Source organism: Protopterus annectens, chromosome 9.part0 (assembly GCF_019279795.1).
Source record: "Protopterus annectens isolate FY-2018-M chromosome 9.part0, PAN1.0, whole genome shotgun sequence".
In the NCBI taxonomy this organism is placed as follows: Eukaryota; Metazoa; Chordata; order Ceratodontiformes; family Protopteridae; genus Protopterus; species Protopterus annectens.
Genome location: NC_056743.1, coordinates 1,368,018,081 through 1,368,043,165, shown reverse-complemented (window position 1 = coordinate 1,368,043,165; position 25,085 = coordinate 1,368,018,081). Strand labels below are relative to the sequence as shown.

General features: G+C 34.8%; 1 protein-coding gene across 2 annotated transcripts in view; it reads left to right on the top strand.

Moving 5' to 3' along the window:
- LOC122812081 (gamma-aminobutyric acid type B receptor subunit 1-like) overlaps window positions 1-25,085 on the top strand; it is a 2,214,644-nt gene that overhangs the window by 1,205,343 nt on the left and 984,216 nt on the right. For both annotated transcript variants that reach the window (XM_044084349.1, XM_044084350.1), the window contains one exon: window positions 20,363-20,566. In XM_044084349.1, coding sequence (XP_043940284.1) covers window positions 20,363-20,566 — 204 coding nt within the window. The remainder of the gene's footprint in view (window positions 1-20,362; window positions 20,567-25,085) is intronic.

Genomic DNA, 25,085 nt, shown 5'->3' with positions numbered 1-25,085 from the left:
CTTCTTGCTAACTTTTAACATGCCAGTCAAAGGACATTCTTGGTTTATTGGGGAACCAGAGAAAATTAAGAAGAGTAGAATTTTATGTTTTAAGATTTTTTTAGGAGGGAGAATAATTAGTGATTGTAGATAGGTATTTTTGGTAGGATTATCATTTTTATTTAAGTCTATCTTCCATTGTAAAAAAATTGTTCCAATTGATAATTATTTTAGAAACAGCGTCTCTTAAATTACTATAATTTACTGCTATTGAGTATTTTACAGTAGATTTAATTATAATTCCAAGGTAATTTATTTGTGAATTGTCTCAAACAATATTCTTATAGTTTCTTAAATAAGTATTAACTTTTTATTAAAATAAGTATTAACTTTTTATTAATAAGTAAAGTTTATATTTTATCAGGATTAAACATTAAACAGGATGCTTTTTCAAAGTAATTAATAGACATAGTTACATTTTCTATCGAAACTTCAACATCACACTTATTAAAACAACATCTGCAAATAATTGAATTTTAAAGGGATAACATTCATTTTTCAAGAATCCCCTGAATTTTGCTAGTAGATCTAATAAAGTTTTCAAAAGATTAAATTGCTAGAGCAAATAAAAGAGATGACAAGAGTCAACCCTGTTTGTACCTTTTAATATTTTGAGAGAGATTGAAAGAAAAGAGTAAATTTTTATAAAAGAAAATGAGTATTATATAGATTAGTTTTAAGATTTACGAAATGTAGGGAAAATTCATATTGTTTAAGTGCTTTGAACAAATCATTCCAACTGATAGAATCAAAAGCCTTATTTATATCTAGACTTGTTATAGTTAGTTCATTTTTTTTTTGTTTTTATTAGCCAGATGTATTAAAGTATTATTTATTTATTTATTTATATTGCATTTGTTAACTGGGTTGGTCCAGCTGGGTAAAAATGTACCCTGTTTCAGTGGAGACCCGAGGGTAAAAGCCCCAAACAGACATACAAGTAAAAATAAGTTTGCAGTAATACAGAGCAAAGCAATGTCATGAATACTATGGATAAGAAAAAATAATATACTCCATGGAATTATACATAGCTTTATACATAAAAAAAGTATAATAATAAGGTTGTAAGAAGAAAAACACAATAATAAATAATATAATATAATAATAATAATATAAGCCTAGTTATATTATCCTGAACTTTTCTATGTAGTCTAAAACCAGTCTGATCATTATTTATTATTCCTGGCATAATAAGGTTCAATCTTTATGAAAGAATAGACATTATTTTATAATCAACATTTAATAATTAAATAGGATGACAAGAAGAACTTGGTTTCAAGATGGGAGATATCAGGGAATATTTCCAGGAGGGCAGATGGTTGACATATGTTTAACTGGGTTTTTATTAGAAGATCAAATATTCAATCGTTCAAATCACTAAAGGTCGACCTTTAATGTTTGAACAATTAAATATTCAAATGTTTGTAAAAAATGATTAAAAAAAAAAGAAAAGGTAAAGGTGTAGAAAGAGGGGCAAGCCCCCCTGCACCCCCTGCTACTTAAATATACCAACCCCGAGATCGCACTACAACGTAGGAAAGGGAAACATTCCCTTTCCTGCACTTAACTCCATTAAACTGGAATCTCGGAGTTGGTATATTTAAGGGGGGGTGTGAAGGGTGCAGGGGGGCTTGTCCTGCTGCTCACAGCAGTTACTTTTGTTTGTTTTGTTTTTCTTTTTATTCCATTTTTGAAGTTTTAGTACTTCGATCATATGGTTTCAACCATATGGTATTCAAAGTACTGAAACTTCGATAATGTAATATGTAACCATTTAACTTGTTCAAAAGCTTTTAGTAGGATATTTAAAATATTATCTGGGAATAATTTGCATAATTCTGTGATTATACCAGCAAGACTGGGGGCTTTATTTGGTTTAAGATTATTAATTTGATTTTTTAACTCCTTAAAAGAGAATGACTTATCAATTTTGGATATTTCTTTAATTAGTTTTTGTTTTATTTTTATCAGCTTGTTTGGAAATTATTTTTTGAATATGATTTGTATTTATTTTTTTTCTTAGATCTAACAGCCAGCCTGTGTAAGTGTTTTGGGTTTATTGAGTAAGACTGTAATTTTAATTTTTCCAGACTTATTCATATTATATTGTGTGAAATACATCAAGATATTTCTGATTTAATGTTTTCAACTCAGTGTTTACTGATTTGTCATAAGGTTTTAAATTAACACCTCTAATGCTGGACCCCCCCACCCTTCAACATATTCAGACACCGACCCCAGGCTATCAACTACTTCTAACCCTGTCATTACTAACCCCCTACTCAACAAAATGTCACACAAATGCCATTCTCATTTCAGCCTATACCCACTGACACCATTAAGAAACTGCCACAAAAACTAAAACCCTGCTCTACCTCAGCTTATAATATCCCCCATACTACCTCAAACTGGCGGCTAACTCAGTTGCCTACACAATCAGTATCAGTATAAATAGGTCTTCATCTGAATCAGAAGTACCTACCATATGGAAATAATCTCACACCCTCATCCACAAAGTAGGCAACTCTTTTGATTCATCCAATTTCTGTCCTATATTCATCTTGTCACCTATATCCAAAATTCTTGAGAGAGGTATCAATCAGCAGGTAATGCAATATCTATTGCAAAACAGTCTTTTAACCAAAACCCAACATGGCTACCGACCTATACACAGCACAGCTACAGCCCTATAATCTTTTACAGACACCATGAACAAGGCCAGAGATGCAGGATGCTATACAGCTTCAGTATTCCTTGATCTCTCCAAGGCCTTTGACACAGTGTCTCACCCCTTACTTTTGAACACACTGTCTAACCTAGGCTTCTCATATAACGCATTAAAATGGTTTCAGAGCTACGTCAAGGAATGCAAACAAGCAGTGAAATGGTACAATGAACTCTCACCCTTCCTCCACAACCCTAATGGAGTCCCCCAAGGCTCCATCCTAGGACCCCTACTCTTCAACATTTTCACAAACAACCTTCACATTGCCTCTCACCCTGGGACCCTCATTCAGTACGCTGATGATTCCACCATAATCTGCACTGCTCAATTACTACCAGAACTACTTTCAAAACCTCAACAGTCCTTTACTCAGGGGTGGCCCGTGCTATTGGACTGCCGGACTGCAGCCCCCTCAACAAAAAGAATTAAAAACAAATTAAAAAAAAACAGAAAAAAGAAAAAAAAAAGTTTTTAAAAATTCGTGGACTTTGCGCATGCGCAGTAATCCAGACTACTGCGAGTCTATGCACATGCTCCAGGCAGTCCGGCAGTCCCAATAGGGGAACAGAGGAGACGTCTGTGCACTTTTAAAGTGCACAGACTCACTGGGAAAACGCGTCAGGGCCGGACTGCTGGTGTTGCAGTCAGGAATTGCTGCAGTAGTCTCGTCGGGAAGGGGTTTGGATATCAGGAATCTCACAGGTCTTGGAGTATTGCGCGGGGGTTTGGGATGTTATGCAGAATGGACAGCCAGGACAGGTAAGTGTGTTTGAAAGTATGGTACTATTTACTATATGAATGTATGCTAGTATTTACTGTTTGAAGTGTGTGTGTGTGTGTGTGTGTGTGTGTGTGTGTGTGTGTGTGTGTGTGTGTGTGTGTGTGTGTGTGTGTGTGTGTGTGTGTGTGTGTGTGAAAATGCCCCAGGTGCTCATGGTGGTGTAGTAGGGAATACCTCAGGCTTGAACCCTGTACCCTGTATGCAGGTGTTAAAGACTTGAGTTCCCTACCCACCACCATTTGTAAAAAAAATTGCAGATTTTTGCCTCATATTTGATCTGATCTGTTCCTCATAATATCTGTGGTTTGTAAATGTTGCAATGCTTGATATTTGATGGTGTAGTAGTAGCATTGTTGCCTCACAGCTGCAGGTTCTCAGGTTTGATTCTTGGCTGGGGTTCCTTCTTTGTGGGGTCTGTTATCTTCTCCCTGTGTTTGTGTGGGTTTGCTTTTGTGTCCTCCCATGTTACAAAAACATGTCTGCATTATTTCTTCCTGGGCCTCTGCTGAAAATTGTTTTTTTGTTCCAAGTCAGACTGTCCTGATTAACAAATGTTAAATAAAATTGACAGGCATTTGAATTTCAGACTTCAGGTTTCTGAATGTTTAATTTCTTACATATTTGATGGTGCAGTGGAATTATTGTTGCCTCATAGCTACAGGATTTGTGGTTTGATTCTTGGCTGGGGTGCCTTCTTTGTGGAGTCTGCATCTTATCTCTGTGTTTGTGTGGATTTGCTCTGGTGTCCTGCCATTTTACAAAGACGTGTCTACAGTATTTCTTCCTGGGCCTGTGCTGAAAATAGTTTTTGTTCCATCAGAAGTAAAATTTACAGGCATTTGAATTTCAGACTTCATAGTCTTCAGAAAATACATGGTAAAACAACTTTTTATTCTAGTAATAATATATAGTAACACAACCTTTTATTATAGCAATTTTTTAAGTTTATAAGATGACTATTTGAAATTTTTCCTTATTTTTGGGACTGTAATACCCTGTTAGTGGCTTTATCCAGATTTTTTGTGCTAAGGTTGACAGCTATGGCAAGAACTGAATTCACTGAATATGTTTGAGGGCTGTATTCCCTCATTACTTGGTTTGTCCAGGTGTTTTGTGCTAAGAGGTTGACAGCTATGATGAGAATTGAATTCATTAAATGATAGCCATTTAAGTTTCAGTCTTCCTCTCGTTCACAAAACAGCTGATTTGACGTAGTGGTATGTTGCTCTTGACTGTTTTGCACAGGGACCTTATCTGTAAAATGTACGGTTGTAACACAGCATTTTTCTTTCACAAAGCAGGTGATTTGGCATAGTGGTATGTTGTTTTGACTCTTTTTTGCACAGGGACTTTGGCAGTAAAATGTATGGTGGTAACACAGCATTTTATTCTAGCAGCTTTCCAAGATTATACAAGCAATGTTTGACCCACCCCAATAAATTTGGCTTTTTCCAGACTTCTTGTGCTGCGAAGTTGAGATGCAGTTGAGTATTGAGTAGATTTTACAAGGAGCGGAGAGCTGCAGGGGAAGAGAAGTTTAGTGCTAATAGCACAACAGGCTGTGTACTTGCTTTTGATGCAGAAGGTTGTTGGTTCTACTCCCATAAGGGGTGAATGCTGCCGTACTGAAAGTTAAGATCCTAATTATGAGCCTGTTATCAGTTTGCCATCCATTTCCTATTGCAATATTACTAGCTTATTTTTAATGTAATTTAGGCAATTTATTCCTCAGGGGTATCAGACACTTTATTGTTCAATGAAACCATGAAATATAAAGGTGACTGCTAGCAGCAACCTCTTCATTACAGATTTATTTAACGTGGAATTATTTAGATTACTTTTTTACTACTTCAGAGATTGTGCATATTTACTGATAATGGTGGACTGTAGAATTGTGCATATTTACCGATAATAGTGGACTGTAGAAGTTTGAGTAGACTTTTATGATGGAAATGTTCTGAATTGGGCAGTTTTGTTTCATTGTTTACTGGAAAAATGTTCAAAGCAATAGGAAGGTGTATCAAAGAGCACATGTATGTTTCATATGCAAGGGGCCTATGATTTGAAAACAGCCCAAAATTAATTTTTATCTGTCACAGGTAAAATGTATTTTCTTTGAATGTGGGTTTTGATGTTGTTTCAATGAGAGTTTCAAGGGCAGAGAAGTTTTAATGCCAAGTTTGTTTAGCAGATGTCTTAGTGTTTGTGCTGTAAAATGCAAAATAAAACTTTCAAATGAAGTTCAAATCATCATAGAAGTAAATCAGTATGCACATTAGTGTTTATGGTAAATGGAGTGAAATAGCAAAGTAATGAATCATTGGAATGGCTGCAGGGGGAGGCTCCATTCGACCATGGTTTTGTGAGATGGAAGGGTGGCCAACTTAGACAGCCCCAGCTGAACTATACCTCCCAACTGTCCAGATTTTCAAAGAATGAATAGGTTTTTTGCTTCTTATTTTTGGTTTGTTCCTCATAAAATTTGTTGTTTTCTGGCAAATCATTTAGGAATTAAGTCACTAAATAATGACACACTAGTTTCAGACTTCATAACCTACAGAAAAATGCATGCTAAAGTAAGACCTGTTCTATCAACTGTCCCAGTTTATACAAGAGCAATTTTTAGTACTGTTTATATGTTCCCCCAATATATTTGGCCTTGTCCAGATTTATTACATTAAGATGTTGAGAGGTACATGCAAATTGCTTTATAGAATTAGGCATAGCCAAACCTCTCAACTGTCCCTGAATTTAGCTCAAAATGTTGCTCTTCCCCTAATAATCCCTCTGCAAAATAGCAATTTTGGAAGAAAACATGGAGGGTTTACAATTAAGAAATAACTGTAATAATCAGAGTTATAGATTACTTTTATTTCAGAAATGCATGTAGACTCTTTTATTTTGTCAGCTGCTCAAGTTAGCATTACTATTGTACCAATATTAAAGTGTCCCTTCTTTGACAGGTTCCCAGCTGTATTGTGTGGCTATTTTATATTGTTGCATCACATTTTTGGTTCATTTTTCATAAAATTGTGATTTTTTGGCAAATTAGTAGTAAATCATTAAAGACTGAAGTTAGAAAATAATGACAGGCATTTGAGTTTCAGATTTCATATCCTTCAAAAAATTCATACTAATGCAAGACCTATTCTGTTATTTTTCTAAGTTTATAAGAACAATATTTAAAAATTGTCCTTATTTTTGGGCCTTTGTCCCACTTCTATGTATGGCTTTGCCCAGATTTCTTGCCCTGAGGGTGAGAGGTATGACAAATGTGTTAGGGCCAATCACCGTTAGCCAGAGACATTTCAAATTGTGACATACTTGTTGCACCCCACTCCCCCATGTAGTGAGTCTAGATGTGTCCAAGCAAAGCAAGGATCAGTTATGCAGTGTAAATGTGCAGCGTATCCCCCATACAAGGTAGACACAAGTACTACAGTGGCTTTTCATCTGTTCGATTTTGCAGAATGGTCTGGTTTCTGTCATATTTTTGTACTGTTGATTTATGCTTATTACTCAAAGTGCCTGTTGCTCTGTGTTTTAAGTAGCAATGCTTTAATGACCATCAAGTAAGCTTGTCTGAGATCATAACATGCAAGTAAGCTTTAATAAGCATACTGTTAAAGAATTGCCAACATTGAAGCCTTTCTGTTGTTGCCATGCAGAGAATACTTAACTAGATAATGTATAAACATTGGATATTGAAATGCATATGACAGTATTTGTAGTAAAGGACAGGATCACGTTATTTTAAGAAGCTCATTACACTTGTTGGAGACCTCTAGTGATCTCTGAGGGCTTTACCAGTAATCTAAACAGAATGCCATTCACGTGTGGTCCATAACCTGTACAGTAATAATTTAAGCAATGTATCTTGAGCTTGTTTCTTGTTTGCTTTTCATTTTTACTTTGATCGTGTTTTCCCCATGAAACAAGTAGATAGTTGTCAGGCAGCAGGTCTGTTTTGGATAAGAAACATTTTTACAAGTGGGGGCATCACAGAGATTGCTACTTTCAGCATGTTACTTGGTGCTTTAATAAAGCTGAATATAAATTATAATTAGAACTGCAGTGCAAGGTGCTTTAATAAAGCTGAATATAAATTATAATTAGAACTGCAGTGCAAGGAGAAGTAGTTTGAGTTGAGTGCTCCTTGTTTTTTATATACTTGATTTTGACTGGCATTCCCGTAATGTATTTAAAAAGTAATTCATTTTTTCATGCCTCACAACATTTTTGCTACCATCTAGATATTAAGTAAGCTGTCATGCAGCCAATGCATTTAAATATTTTTATTCTTTTACACTTCATTTGTCTTGATTGGACTCTCATAATGAGGGTTTGGCACCCAGGGCAGCATATTTAATTAAAGTTAGTTTTTGTGGTTTTGAGCATAGCTCCTCCCCTTTCTAGTTGGCCGCACCTCTTCCTATTGACCCCACCTATTCAGCTATCCCCTGCAGCCCCCCTTTGATTTGAAGTCACCAGCCACCACTGCCTTTACTACAGTTGAATCCTGGCTAAGAAATTCCCAACTCTTTCTTAATCCAAAGAAGACAAAACTAGTACTCTTTCATCCCCAAAATACCTCCTCTGTCAGTGTTCATTCAACATCCTTGCATCTGACAACACTGTCATTGAAATAGTCTAGGAAACCAAACTTCTAGGCATTATCATTGACAATAAACTTACATTTGATCCTCATATACAGCAAAATATAAAGAAAACTCCTCAAAAATTGTGACTCTTATATAGAAACAAACATTTCTTTACTGCAACCAAAACTACCCTTGCAAAAACATTTTTACTTCCCTCCCTTCTTTATGGTGCCCCTATCTTAACTAACTTACAAAATTCTACCCTAAGCAAGTTGGAACAGTGCTACAACAAAACTGCAAAGTTTGCCACAAGCTCTAAATATCACATGCACCACTGTAAACCACTCCTAGAATTAAACTGGCTGAAGTTCCCAACCAACTTGCCTTTATTCAGCTATCCACCTTATACAACCTTATTTTCAAGCCTACTGCCTGCCCTAACCAGTCTAGTCACACCTTGCACACCAAATCGATCCTTATGATCAGAAGATAAAAATCTCTTAGCTATCTCAAAACCCACAAGAAAACCTGGTCACTCTCTATATTCATACTCTGTCTCTACACTTTGGAATTCACTACCTCTAGCTGTCAGGTCTATGCCTGCACTAATCCATTTGAAAGCCTCTTTAAAAAAACATCTCAAAAATTCATGGCTCTGCTCCTGCATAAAGCCTGACTAATGCTCAGGTCTTCCTTTTTCTGTCACATTTCAATTCCTCACAGACTGCAAGATCCTAAGGCTCTTCTAACTCTTTCTCTGCTCTCTGCTTCTATACCACATGCTTAAGCTACTGCTCAGGCTGTATTGCTTTTATTCTTCTTAACTCTCTCTCACTATCTGTCTGCATCACTAACTTTCTGGCAGCTATTTTCCTAACTGAAACGAACATTCTATTTTGTTTGTACTATTACAGTCAGTGTCACACAATGCACTACCTATGATGCTACTTTTTTGGACAATGTCTACATCGTGTATGGTGAGAGTGACTATTATTGTCTGTAGTGTTGTAACTGTATCGAATTGTCTAGATGTGTAGTAATATATCTCAACATCTTGTAGAAGTTTGTTCTTTCAACTTATTTTTTGTATAGTATTTCTAATGTAATTTGTATTGTATTGGATTATGCTGTATTTGCATTGTACTCTATGTGGAGCTTTTCTCTCCGGGCCTCTGCTGAAAATGGGTTCTGTAGACCCAGTCAGACCACCCAGATAAACAAATGTCAAATAAAATAAACATAAATTGAATTTCAATTTATCTGTATTAGACTGCAAAGACATCAACTCTTTAACCCACTATTTTTTTTACATATTCGTTCATATAGATGAGCTTTTAAAGAATCCCAGAGAATTACTTCTGAAACCTCTTCAGTATTATTAGTTTCAATGTATTGATCTATTTCTTTTAGACACCATTCCTTAAAGTCTTTTAATTTTACTCTATAAGCAGGGATTCACTGATAGTAAACCAAATTACTTGGCTTTAATGTTCATGCAAATGTAATAGCATTGTGGTTATATAAAGATCATGAAGTTATCAATACTTCTTCAATTTTAGTAAATAAACTACTAGAAGTGAGAACTTAATCAATGTTTATCTGGAGCCAAATCTATAAGAATAATGTGAAAAGTTAAGAGAGTTAGTTGATTTAATATCATATGTACATCTCAAATATTGAGAATTAATAACATGATCTAAATGTTTAGCTGCTGAGGATAGCTTAGGAACCATAACAGTAGTTGTGTCTTTTACTAGCCAAGAGTACAGTTAAAATCTCCTGCAATAATCAATTCACCTTTTATATATAAGATTATAATATCCAAATATGTCTTAGCAACTTTGGCTCCAATTCCAGGTATCCAGTAAGACTTCACAAAAGTATAAGTTTTTTTATTTTTTTTCAATTTCCACTACTGCTAAACCCAACATGCTATTTTTATCTGAATAGGTATTTCATATTTTAGGCATAGGTAATGCATTTTTCAAAGAATAGAAGTGCCTCTCCTTTTTGATTTTAACATCAGTCTGTTTACATCTTCAGATAAAAATTGTGTTTTTTGTAAGAAAATTATGTGAGCTTTATTTTAAGCTACTCCTCTTCAATGGATTATTAAGTCCATTGATGTTTAATAAGAGATAATTGTATATCAACATTCATAAAAAATATGTAAATGTACTGATTTAAGGTGATTTCACTTAAAATATAATAACCAAGTACTAATAATAATTATTGACATATACAAAAAAAATCAAAATTATATACATTCAAACCTCACATTATGGAATTAAAATTCCCTGATTTGATATAATCATACAAATCACATAACAATCAACCTATCTCAATGTCACCAATCTAAACAGTTGCTAATACTTCTTAATTTAAAACAATATTATTAGTTATAAAGATTTAGAGCACACTCAACTCATGTTAAAAGGAAAAACAATAAAACATATTAATTTGAAAAATCTTAATATTTAAGATCATAGAAATATAAAGTTGTAAATGTTAATAATAAGAAATATTATGTATTTCTGAATATATCAAAAATATCCCAGAAATGAGGCATTTCAAATTTCTCTATTAAATCAAGACATTTTATAAAGTAATTTCTTCTAATTAATCCTACTGTAGAAAATATTATAAATAGCATATTTATGCATTTATATGCAGGAAATAAATAAAACTGACAACACCTATGACACATTAACTTATATACATCATAACACCAATACATATCAAGATCACATATCATAAAACTTTTAAAACTCATTTAATAACATGGTGAAACTAATAGTCATAATATACAAGTATAATTAAAAGGCACTACAATTTAAAATCACATATTTGTTTATATTATATATGCATAATATATTTACATGTATGTGCATACAAATAAGTGTATGTGTGTGTTTGTAAATTGAGTAGATGCTTCATATGCATGTTTACAGTTGAGAGTGAATATGTTCTATGTATCTTTACGTGATAGTAAATATACAAATTAGTGCTTTTAAGTGAATGATTGTATTATGAATGCATGTAAGTTACCATCAATACCTCTCGTACTTGAAATATACATTTAACATTTAACGTCTGTACAGGAAGCATTTTTAATGACTATATTTTAAGTATCATGTATTTACACATTTCTTATAGTACTTTTCTTTCCATATTCTGAAATGTGCAGATCATTTTTTTGTATTCATCATACAATGGGAGATGAAAGATGCTTGACATTATTTAAAAGTCAGTTTAACATAAAATAAAATTACATTTGTCACTAACAAATGCAGAACATTACAAAGAGTTTAATCTGCTCACTAATATTGTTTTCCAATAATTAGCAAACTGATTCTGAGTAATCAAGGCAACAGATGTTGAGCAGATTTCATGTAGCACAGAAGACAGCAGCTTATATTAAAGTGTAAGTACAGCAATGTATATAAATGCTGTTATATGCAAATGAATATCTATATACAAGTCAAATAAATATATTTCTCTCAGAGCAAGTTTATAATCACTGTTACTAGTTTCCAGTCAAATGTCTATAAAAATCATTTTGTATAAAACACAATTTTCTAGCAGTCAGTGTGCAGAAGTATGAACCATATGTTATCCTATATAAGGGGTCTATATTACCACATCAAGAAAGCTGTTAATCAAATGGCTTTATAACCAAAAATTCCGATAAAGAACTGTATATTGTGAGATCACGGTACAGTGAAGATCAGAAAATTTGCCCTTTTCTCACTGTAGTGTGATCTCAGAGTTGGCATATATAATTAGCAGGGGATGCAGCCTCCCCCCCCCCACAAAAGTATGTTCTATTAACTGCATTTTCAGTTATAAAGCCATTTGATTAATGGCTTTTTTGATGTGGTAATATAGACCCCTATATAAGATATGCTAGCTTCTTGTATGCTTCTTTTCATTTGCATTTTAGCAATGAAGTGTTCTCTGTGTTAAATCTTACAGTTTTGTTGCATTACACAGCTCTTTTGGGCATCACAAGAAATGTTAAATTTCACAATTGTATTTCAGGGAAAGCATTGGGACAACTGCATATTGAAGTAATACCAAAAGGCTATGGGGGTATTTTTGCAGGCAGTTGGTTAAACCTTGGGTAAATATATCTGTAGATCCCTTACTTATGAATAGACAAGTGTGCTCTGTGTAAATATGTATTTCATTTTGAGTGTGTTTTTCCATGTGGTTGTCCTTATGTGTATAGAATTGCAAGGTAGCATCATTTACTTAAATACAGATGCTTAATCTGTTTCTTACCAACTTTCAGATGATTAATACTCTCCACAACAACATTGTGATACAGTGCCAGATGTTATGTATGGCATAAGCTTCATTCATGCTATGCTTTTGTAAGTATTCTACCAACAGTCTTGATGCTTAGCTACTTCTTTGTATTATATCTTAGGACTTCCATTATGTGGATCCTCTGTGGTCTTATCTGTTATATTTTTTATGAGATTATACATTTAGGTGTGCCACTGTCTGTTGCAAGAAGCAGATCTTATTTAATGAAACTATTTATTCTTGTGAAGAATCTGTATTCCAACGGAGCCCAGGTAGAAAAATACCAGATTGCCCTAAACAATGCAAAAGTTAGAAACTGTAAAAAATATAAAATATTGCTAGCAAAAAAAGTTAGTGGTTTGAACTTGCATACATGAAGTGTGTATATGAAACAATATATTAGGTCAATGACAATAATAGATCAGTTAAGGAAAATAAACCTTTTTAAATATCAGGATTCACAATGCCAAGTCCTGAAATGTTTAGACTGAATAATCAAAAATCCAGTCTGACAGTTTGCAAATATTTGCATGTACAATATAACAGGTAACATGTTACAGAACCAGGCAAACTGTAGAGGAAATCCCATTACTGTAATAAGTACTTTATCAGAAGTATTCTGCATAGCAGTAATGGTATAATGCATTACTATAAAAGTTTTATTAGTTTTTTCAACTTCTTTCATGGCACATTAAAACAGTAATATTGTTTTAAACAAGCATTTTCATCAATATGCATGACATATTCCTCTGTATTGTGATGATGTGATGCATGAGCATATTACATTTACACTCCACTTATATAAAGGATAAAACTATCACTAAACTATAATTAGGATGACAACACAATGTCACTAAATAGTACCAGGTATCTTTAAGTCTGTAGATGTCTTCTTTTTCTTCTTCCCACTGCATTGTGCTTTCCTTTTCTTCTTTTCATTAGTCCACCTTTTTAAAAGATGATGAGCATAAAAAACTATATGGATCTGTTTTAAAATTAACTGGATTAATTTTAAACATTCTACTTTTGTGTTTCTGATGCTCATTTTAAGAGTTGACTTCCTGTAAATGAGAGTTAAAGTTCAAAATACATTTCCTGCAGCACAGGCAGCTTGAACATGGAATCTAGACTATTATAAGTTGAAAAACAGCTTGAGGTATGTGCAAAAAAATTTTAACGCAATTTAACTAACACTAGGTGGGAAATGGGACTGAAAAGTGGTTACTATAAAAAACAGTCAATAGCATCTCTAATTCTTTGAATAAGAGCCCAAGAAATGAGCAAACACCACAAAAGTTAAACCTATTAAAATAGTGACGTAATATATATAAATTATTTTCATGTAGCCCAAACCACTCAACACAATACCCACTGCACATAAATAAAGCTTATCATGAACACCCACATTCACCAGATAGAATAACTAAAAATACAAAACAGATTATTTGAAATTATGTATAGAAAATATATATAAATTAAGTTGATTAGTTAAACATGTTAATATACCCCCTACACACTAACTTCTATGTTAGAAAATAATGTTTGAGAGAATTTAAATAAAATAACAGAGACATAAGTTATAGTGATATTAATATATATATATATATATATATATATATATATATATATATATATATATATATATATATACACTATTTCAAATATTGTTAATACACCCCACCACATGCACACTACTGTCTATGTTTGAAAAAATGTTAGAGAGAATTAAAATAAAATAATAAAGGGATGTAGAAGTTGTTGTTTGTCTTTCGGCTTTTTCCGGTTAGGGGTCGCCACAGTGGAACTCCGGTCCGCTAATGATTGGCAGTAGATTTTCACGAACGCAGAGGTGCCAGCTCAATGTCCAACCTTCAACGAAGACACACCCATTTATGCATATCTTTCGAACGCCACCCAACCATGGGGAGGACATGTAGACTCCACACAGAAGGCACTCCCCACACTCCAGCCAAGAATCGAACGGGAGAACCTCTTGCTCTAAGGCATCAACCCTACCACTGCACCACCGCGGCTGTCAAAGGGATGTATAAGTAATAGTACTAATAACATATACACAATATTTCAGATGCTATAGAAAAGGTATGTTGATAAAGTGTAAACTTGTTTTGTTTGTTTTACCTTGTATTTGATGATGAACTGTAATAGATGACAAAATTGAATAGCTGTGAGAAAGCTATCTAGGCAAAATAGAAAATAAGAACATTACTTTTCTATTGTTGTGTCTTTCGGCTTTTCCCAGTTAGGGGTCACCACAGCGGAACTCCGGTCCGCTAATGATTGGCAGTAGATTTTTACATGCTGACTTGCCGGGCCTGACGCACAACCTTCAACGAAGGAATGCCCATTCACGCATGTCGCCACACAGAAGACGCTCTAACTGAGAATCGAACGGTGCAACGTCTTACTGTGAGGCGACAACGCTACTGCAGCACCACCACCGCAGTTGTAAGAACATTACTTTTCTGTATTTTTTTTTAATATTTTTGTTCTTTGCAGACTACCCATTTGTTGTTGCTTGTCCCTTTAAGTGATGAGTCCAGTCCATATTTTCTGATTGATCAAAAAGTGTCTTTTTCTGAGAAAAGTCCAGTGCATCTTCTAAACTATTAAATGTTTTCTGACCTTCTGGTAAAAAGATTCTAATTCTGGATGGAAAAATAAGTTGAACAAGTCTTTAATGAATGGTTGTACATGATTCTCTTTTGGTCGTAACAGATGCAGTATAGTCATTGTAAAACCTGAAAGGGCATTTGTATTGGAGATTAGCCCAAATAGGCTTTAGTACCACGTCCTTGTCTTGGCTGGAGAGAAATTTTACAATAATAGATCTGGGGACCAGATCTTCAAAGAAAAAGTCAAAAGAACTCTATGGGCTCTCTCAGTACCAAAAGGGAGAACTTCTGGTAGATTTAGAATTTTAGGCATCTAGTTAATTAAAAAACTGCAACGTATTGTTTCCTTCTTCCTGTTCTGGTATTCCATATATCCTAATATTATTTCTTCTAGATCTACTTTATAGCTTTTCTAGTTTTTTCCATAAGCAGAGTATTTTGTTTTAACAGTAATTCTGTGTGATTCTCACATTTTACAATCCAGGTCATTTAATGTGTCTTCTGTTGCTGAAATCTGATCAGATTATTGTTTTATGATCTCTCAACATTTCTGTTTGTTTCTTGGAATCTTCTTTTGTATTGCCCATTTTGATCTCAAGTTTATTGTATTTAACAGAAAGCTCTTCGATACTGCCCATTATAGACTGCAGTTTCTTTTTCACTGCGTTCTCTTAAAAGTTCTCTTTTGAGTTGCTCATTTTGTCACAACAGTCAATAAAACTTCTGACAGGAAAGGAAAACCATAAAAACTTGATTTTTTTATCAAATCATTGTTGAATGGTGTTTATAAGACTCAAAATGTATAAAAAAGTTTTTGTTAAGTTTATATAATAGAATCCTATCAGAAAAAAAAAGAAAATAAAGCAGAGCTAAGACTTTGTGCTCTTAGCTGTTTGCCATCTTGGCCAAACCAGATGCACATTTCCTGATACTACTGCCCACGACTAACATTGTTATTCCTATAACTTATTATTCTACCTGCTAAAGGGTACATTGTCTTAATGCAATTTGAATAACTTATCTAACAGGTATTTATATGCTTACTCATGCATATCCATATTTATAACTCTTCACTAGAAAAACCTGCATATAATGTACTCACACATCAATTCAAATTGTACTTGCCACACTGCAGGGCCAAGCCACATCACCTATGGGCCTCTTAATCTCCACCCGTAATCATTCTCAACTGCTAACCCATCTTATCACTACTTGTCCACACTCTCTTGCTTTAGCTCGTATTACTGCACAGCATTTCCACTATTATATAAACTGGAAATGATATAATCAAGTAAAATTATAAAGTGTACATTTCTGTCTTAATTGTTGCTACATTTAATAATTGTGACTGTACAGTTTTTGTTATATATTCTAACTTTCTGCTCTGTTTTTAATTATGTACAGTTTACTGCCTCTCTGTTTCACTTACTTTTCAAATGAATGATTATGATCAGTGTACTACTCTGGTAAACAAATGTAAAATAAAGTATTCATTTTGTGATGATATTTTGATTGTACCAGTGTAAATGTATACTTTTATTCGGTATACTATGCTATTTTGCAAAATGTTCTAATACTGCACTGTCAAAAATGACCCTGATGTTTAATTGATCCATGCTAATTTACATGGTATCTTGTATTTGGTCTACCTGACATTGCTGACACTCCAGAATACCGACAACCATATGGCCGACACCATATGATCGACATTCGGAATGCCGACAATGTGGAACCGGCATCTGACTATAGTGTGGAGTGGAAAGATTTCCATTCCTGAACTGTAGTGCGATCTCAGAGTTGGTATATTAAAGTTACGGGAGTTGAAGGGGAGCATAGCCCCCCTGCTAGCAGTTGAAAGGAAATGTCATTTTCCTTTTACATGATCTACTTACAATATCGGTCATATGGTGTCAGCCATATGGTTGTTGACATTCTGAAATTTCGGCATTGTGAAGTAGATCCCTTGTATTATATTATACCATGGGGATTTCTACATGGTTCTCAGTACATACTTTCAGTTGGACTTCCTTAGTCAACAGAGGAAAATAAATAAATAAGTAAATAAAGACTTTGCCTTAAAGGCTCATATAATTTGCCCCAAGACGAATATGGTGTCAAAGATTTGTTAAAATTTCAGTTGAGTGTTTTTATGCAGATCTCCATTGTTCTCAGTGGACAGAATACACAGGAGGCCAGTTTTGAAAGGATATGGATATTGGAATGATTTGGAGCTATACATGTATTTATAAATTGCCAAGCTGTGGATCATGTACCTCTCTTTATCGTACCAGTCAGTCAGCTAAAATGAAATTCAATCTGAGTACAACTGTGCACTAGAAAGACCAGTAAAGCTGGACTATCCTTTGGGTTACTGGTTATTAATTTGCTACATTTACTTCAATAATGGTATGAAAAGATGTTAAATAGAATCAGAGTACAGGAAACTTATAAACATATGGAGGGAAATGAATGGTCATAGTACTCTATTTACTTTTTGAAGGGATAAAAGAGTGAACAAGACACACAGCCAAAGAAATTAGCAAAAAATTACAAGAAAACCCTAGCCAAGCTAGAGTTTTTGCTGTGTGATTCCTTAAAACCTCTTGTAAAAGAGGATAATGTGAAATATGCAAATGACCCTTAAGGACATCAGATGTTTCAGCTATAGGGCAACTCTGAATTGTCATGACTTTTTTTTCTTTTTAAGTCTGTTAATGGACAAATTCAAGACAATAATGCCAAATTCCACTAGGTGTGGGCATGCATATTTCAGTCTTCTTATGACTTCATCACATACCTCTCAACCTCTTAACACAAGAAATCTGCAAAAAGTCTAAAATAATGGGAGGACAAAGACCCACAAATAGGGCAGAATTTAAATATTGCTCTTATAAACTTAGAAAGCTGCTAGAGGAAAAGGATTTGTGTTAGCATGCATTTTCTGAAGGAAATAAAGTCTGAAACTCAAATATATGTCAGTATTTGGTCATTATTTAGGAACTTCAATCCTCCATGTTTTGCAGAACCACAGATTTTATGAGGAATAGACTAAATATTTGAGGAAAAAATATGGACATTGTGTGAAAATCTGTAGATTTGATAGGTATGCTTCATAAGCACAGCATAAATATACTGTTTGGCTAACCTTTAGAAACACAGGGTTGTCATACTCAGCTGATGTCCATAACCGTTAAGGTATCTGCAAAATATCCCATCTAGCAACTAAATAAAAGAGTGAACAGGACATGCAGCCAAAACCAGTTAGTAAAAAATTGACTTTCACTGTGTGATTCCTTAAAACTTCTTATAGAAGAGGATAATGGGAAATATGCAGATGAAAGAAAGCAGGAAATGCACTAAATACACTAACTTTGCTTCTAGTGGATATTCAAACAACATGGGAAGTAAAGTTTGCAAATGGTCTGATGAAGTCTTAGTTTAGAAGACAAAAGCACTGAACTGTTAACTTTTTTAATAAACTTTTTTTTTTACTGATTCAGGCCCTTGCAATGAGAGAGTAGTGTAGTGATAGGTTCATAAGTACATATTAGGATAATGACCGCTACTGACCACTAGGGCATTTTTAAGTCTAGCCATGCACCTCAAATCTCTGACAAGTTCTTATACCCTTCATAAGTGTCAGGGGTTTGGGAGTTGAAATAATTAAGTTCCTGGATTTACTAGTACAGATTACCTACCAACCTTCCTTTCAGATGGCATTTCAGGCATTAAATTCTTTAGTGCTGTAGTATTTTATATGCATTGGGCACAACCTGAAATGCACTGTATATTTTTTTACTCTCTGTATATGTTTGAGATTTTAATATCAAGCTATGGAATTATGTGATGTAGAAGCCTTTTCTCAGAAGATTCTTAGACCATTTTTCTGCTAAGATTTTCCCCTTGTGGGGATCTCAGTCTAAAGATTGGTTTCTCGGATTAAAGTGAATGATAGTGTGGCAGTCTTGGAAGTATCTGATGCTAATTAGCCATGTTCTGCCTCCATGAAATGTCCATGGCTCCTGATTTGCTTGGCTGAGTAAAAATTTTCTATGAAAGGAAAAACATTGTCAAAAAGCAGTGGCCACCCATTCAGTCTTATGGGAGTACTCACAGTGCAAGTATATCCAGCAGAGTCATGGCGGTAAGTAGTGTGTGTGTGTGTTTGTGGATATCTGCATGTTTGTCTGTAGAAGCATGAATGGGGCTGTGTGTGTCTGCGTGTGTGTGTGTGCGTGTGTGTGTGTGTGTGTGTGTGTGTGTGTGTGTGTGTCTGCGTGTGTCTGCCTGTGTTCACATTAGAGTGTTAGACAGGGGATTGTGAGTCTGAATGTGTGTATGTGTGTTGCAATGTATGTGGGTATATGGCTGTTTCAATGAGTGCAAGCAAGTGGAAGAGCCTGTTTGTAGATGAGTAGATGGGTGTATTTTTGTTGAAATGTTTTGCAGTGTGTGTGTGTGTGGGTGAAGGACTTGCCTTTGTGAATGTGATATATTGGCTGCAAGGGAGAACACTAGAATAGTCAGGCCTAATAGCACAGTTTTCGATTCAGAAACATGGTAGTGATCAACTAATGAAGTCTTTCATGCTGCAGCTGTAATATGTCTCTGAAATGAAATTTTTCTCAGTCATACTAATTGAGCAATTCACATACGTAGACAGAATTCCACTGAAGATGTGTTCATGCAAGAAATTTGCAGCCGTCTAAAGCAAACAGACCATCAATCACTTCTTTTTTTTTTTTTTTTTTTTTTTTAACTAACATTTTATTGCTGGCCTCACATCTTGTACATTTATAGATAAATACTAGAATGCCAGTTTGCTTACTATTTCAAGCCTACCCAATAACCAGAGGTCAGAATCAAACCCTGCACCTTGTATTTGTGAGGTAAAGACTTTAACCATTATGCAAACCTGCACCCTTGCACATCAAATGTTTGCATGACAGGTAGAACTTACATTTCATGCAGAGTTAATCATCTGGCATAGAGAATACTTATAACTAAGATCAATCATACTTTAATTCTCTGAATATGGTTTTCTTCAGTCTAGTTCCTGTACCATCCCACTGAAATTCACCACTTGACTCGCATCTCATAGTATTTCAGAGCTAGATATGACCCACAAGAAAGATAAAACTGAGTACATGATTTTCAGCAGTCATTTCTGTTAGACAGGAGCCAGGATTATGTGGTTCATAGTTCTTTATTTGCATATTAACACATCACTTAATCTTAACAATGAACTCTAAGTTTTGCTTTATCTATACAGGCTGCAGAATTATCCGACCACCACGAGAAGGAGGCATTCGCTACCGAGGACTGACACCAGAACAAGTGCGCACAGTCGAAGTTCTTCCTGTAGACTATGAAATTGAGTATGTATGTCGGAATGAGAGGATAATTTCAGGGCCCAAAGTGCGCAAATGTTTGGAGAATGGGACCTGGACAGACCTGGAATTGCCTACACGATGCTGTGAGTATCTGAACTATAGAAAAACATGTTCTGATTATCTTAAAAATGGTATTATTACATTTTGAGTAACTTAACTCTGTAAATGACCAGTGCAGTCAGTGAATATATAACCCATTAAAAGAAATGTGTGAAAAGAACTACTGCATTTTATGTAAGCAAAAATGTTCTGTGAAACTCTTAGAAAGGGATTATTTGACTACTTAAATATAAGCTTATTCTAGTTGATTGCGCATATCATGGCACAGAACTAATATTTTTTACAAAAAAAAAATATTTCCTGATCATTGATTCTGAAGTAGTTGAATCATTTTCATTCTTAAAGAAAATGAATGGACTTCTTCCCATCTCTAACTCTGTAGCTAATGTTCTAGTCCCTTGGCAGAATGATTCTGTCCCACCTCAGCTCTGGAGGTTGGTCATATGAGAGATGGATTACCATTCTTAGTAATCAATGGTTATATAATAATTACCATATTTTCTGAGATTGTACTTCCATACCCATTCTGAGTCTGGGAAAAGGAATCCCCATACACTTCAATGTGTCTATTGGCCTGACTCTTTCATGGCCATTTTCCTGACAGGAGGCCTACTTTTTAATTATGACATGATCTAGGATCCATCCTTAAAGTCTTTCCCTAGTCCCTGTTGCAGTGACTGGACAAGTAGCAGATATAATGTCCTGCAGAGACCGTGATTTTAACTCATGAGTTCAAATTCCATCTCTGATCCATTTAAAACTACCCCTGTTAATATTTTGAAAAAGTCTCATACAGTGATAACTAATCAGGGCTGTGGGAATGTAAAATTAGTTTTCCTCACCCTTCTTTCTTCCTAGATGTCGGCTTATATGAAATGTTCCAGATACAGTCTGCAGAGCAAGCCTGATAATTTAAATATAGATTTAATAATAATAACTAATGAATTCCCTAAGGAAATTTAGAGCAGAAAATCACTCGACTAGAAACTTAAGTTAAGAAGAACAACCTGACATTTAATTAGCAAAACTGCAAACTTCTGCATCTAGATAGAAGTGGTATGAAGGTATGCATAATGTACAGTTTCTGCAGTGAACCTGTACTGCCAGAAATGATTTAAAAATGTAAGTAATAACCACATATTTAACTGTAACTGCAGAAGCTCCCATTAAAATTAGAAAATACTGTTGTATATGTGGAGCATTTAAAGAAAAAAGCTAAAACAGTTTTGTGTAATATACATAACATATTGTTATCTTGTGTACTCTGTCCAGCTTTACACCTACCAACATTTTTTCATTACCAGAAAAGCATCAGCCACATGATGGATATAAGAAAGTTTCAAAGGACATATTTTGTAGTTCTAAAGGTTGTACTCGCACAAGCAAGTAAAACTTAACACATATATATATATATATATATATATGTTATATCAAGGCACAAGAGTTTCAAGATCTTTCTTTGGGGTTATTGTAAAACTTGAAAGTAAGAAACGCTATGAGCAATCAATAGCAGTCCAGGCGAGAATGGTGAGTAACATTTGGACAGCTAATGTACAGAAGATAACCACAATACTTATTGGGATAAATTTATGAAGACCAGAAGGCTGGTATATTTTTACTAATTTAGATGCGTACCTGGCGGTGAGCGATTGTTTTTCATAGACATCTATGATCAAATCAATTTGTGTGTGTGTGTGTGTGTGTGTGTGTGTGTGAACTTGGCACATAGTGTGCAGCTACATTATTTTTGAAGTGCAAAAATGACAAGGAAATTAAGTAAGAAGCATTCTTCAAGCAACATTTGGAAGAGTTCAAGGCAAGCTGCTGAAAAACATAAAGCAAAATGATGGCATCTTTCTTTCTGCAGTTGCTAAGTCTGAGTCAGCACATCTAAGTCTGACCTTGGAAATATAAAATCTAAGCAACATGGATTTTATAAAACACTGAATTATTGCCAAAGTGTAATTTGGAGCAAGAGGTGTGTGATTTCCAGCAATAGAATTCAGTTGATCTGGAGAACTTATAGGGCACTGCTACATCACAACCAGCTGTTTAATTACACACACACACACACACACACACACACACACACACACACACACACACATGAGCACGCTCACAGTCACATACACACAAATATATACAGAAATACACATAGAGGTCTAGGAAGGCATTATTTAAATCATGGAATATGAAAGGAAAATGTTGGTCTTTGACTAGGACTTGAGCTCAGGATCATAAACGATCTGTAATTATTTTCCCTACATGTTGGTGGCCAAAGAGCCCCTAAGACTCAGGAGACTACTACTTGGCTGTTTTATACATCAAAGGGGACTTCCAGCTGCATGTGTGTGTGTGTGTGTGTGCACACACACACACACACACACACACACGCATGCAGATGCATGCCCAGTTTGACCTTAAAAACAACATTCTTCTGATTGTTAACTGTGAGGAATATGGATGGTTAAATGATGACTCAGGGCCTGGCTGCCTTAGAGACTTTTGGATGACCCAGAGCAGAGCCATCAGCACAGATAGCTGAAGGTTCAATTCAAGTGCCAGTCAAAGGCATACATTTTTCTTTCAAGATTCCATACAGGCAAGGAGGACTATGAAATGTCTGTCACTCCTGGGTTTAATGTCTTCCTCTCCAATATGGTGCATTAATAGAATAACAGCATCAGTATTTGTAACTGTGGTACTAGAATATGACACATTAAATGATGCAGCTGATGAGGATCTGCATGTCACTGCATCGCTCTACAGATGTAATACGCCTTACTGACCTGGAAATATGTCCACCTATGGTCATTTATTACTGTTTTTATCTGTGTTTGTTATCTGAGAATATCTTTTGGGCACAGCCCATTTACAGAGATGGCCAGCAGAGATATGAATGAAAGAGTGAAATCTCACTAGCTGAATGGAAAAGCTCATGGCTGAGCAGTTGCATTTAGCTTAAATACCTGTTCCTTCTGAGTTCAATCATCACAAATCTAAAAACAATGGCAAACACATTACATTTATAAGAAATCTAATGTTAAGCAATGTTGCAAAGGATACAAAAATAGTCATGCCTGCATTTCTGTAGGATAAGTTTAAGTTTATTTTATTTCTTATAGTGCTTTCAAAAAAACCTGCAGTATAAATTAACTTTATACAGTATATGTCTTTTAATCTCTATGTTATCTTTCACTAATCCAGCAGAGTATTTTACTATTCAGTATAGTAAATCTGTAAAAGGGATTCTGTGTCTCAAATACCAATGGGTTTGTTATTCAACATTCAGCATGTGTTTGCATGAGGTAAAACATAAATGCATATGTGCCCATTGCCTGTAGTTCTGACATTTGAGTTTGCACAGCACTGGAGAAGGTAAAGTATTCACTTTCTCAGAAAAAAATAAAAAAAAAACCAGAATATTCCTTTGCACTTTGGAGACACAACCTTGAAGTTAGAATACATATTTAGTAAGGCTGTAGGAGATGTAACCCATTGCATGCGTAATTAAGTGCTGCTTGCCTGGCCCCTTAGTTGCTAACTGGAAAGAAAATGCATTTTACATTAATTCACTTGGTTCAGCTGCTGTTGAAATGTTATATTCATTCTTTACTTTGAAGTTTTAATTGACTTTCATGCTTTTAACTTCTTCCATTTGACACTGGATGTTTTGTTCTTCAGTATTATACAAGCAGTCCCCTGAGATGAATATGCTGCATAAGAATTAACATTGTGTCTACAAATGAATACAGGAAGTACCTACTTTAGAGTAAGCCTGGTGATATACAAAAAAAGCTAATTTTGTTTAAACATAGTAATTCAATAAACTGTGTAGGCCCCATGCAACTACATCACAAGAAAGTGATGAGGTTTATAATTATCATTACAAAAATGGGCTTTGAGAATCAGCAAGGCCCACTGGACATTTGATGTTCCAAAAGGGTGAATAAATGTACCAGGACAGCCGGGTAAAAAAATGTGTGCATATTCTAGCATTAAATTCATATGGCTTGGCCAAAATTTTCAGCTTACTAAATGCGGCTCTTAAAAAGCTGTGGTTATGGAGGAAGAAATAAAAAAAAAAAAATAATGTCAGTAACTTTAGCAACCATAGCTTTAATTGTGTGTCTGTGTGTGTATGTCTATGTGAGTTTGTACTGTATGTGTTTGCGAGCAACCGGCTGAAATACATTACAATGCCTGTTTTTATGAATTAATTCCTTCAGTTGATCAGAATCAGAAACCTGGCATACACACAGTAAAAAAATTCTGCAACTTATGGACACATTTGTATGTGTGTGTTGTTCTGTGTATATGTGTATGTGGTTTGGGGTGCTGTCATACCTCCACCCTGTCAGTAGACTAATGAGCAAATCCTGCAACATTGGAGGGACCACTAGACAACAGGGCTAGATCTTTTAACAATGTGTCTCAAAGACACATAAGAAATAATATGGTGAGAACACTAGCCACCACCTGACAACTTCAGTGTCTTTGGAAGCCATGTCCATGCACAAGATCACATTCCAGAGAACTATG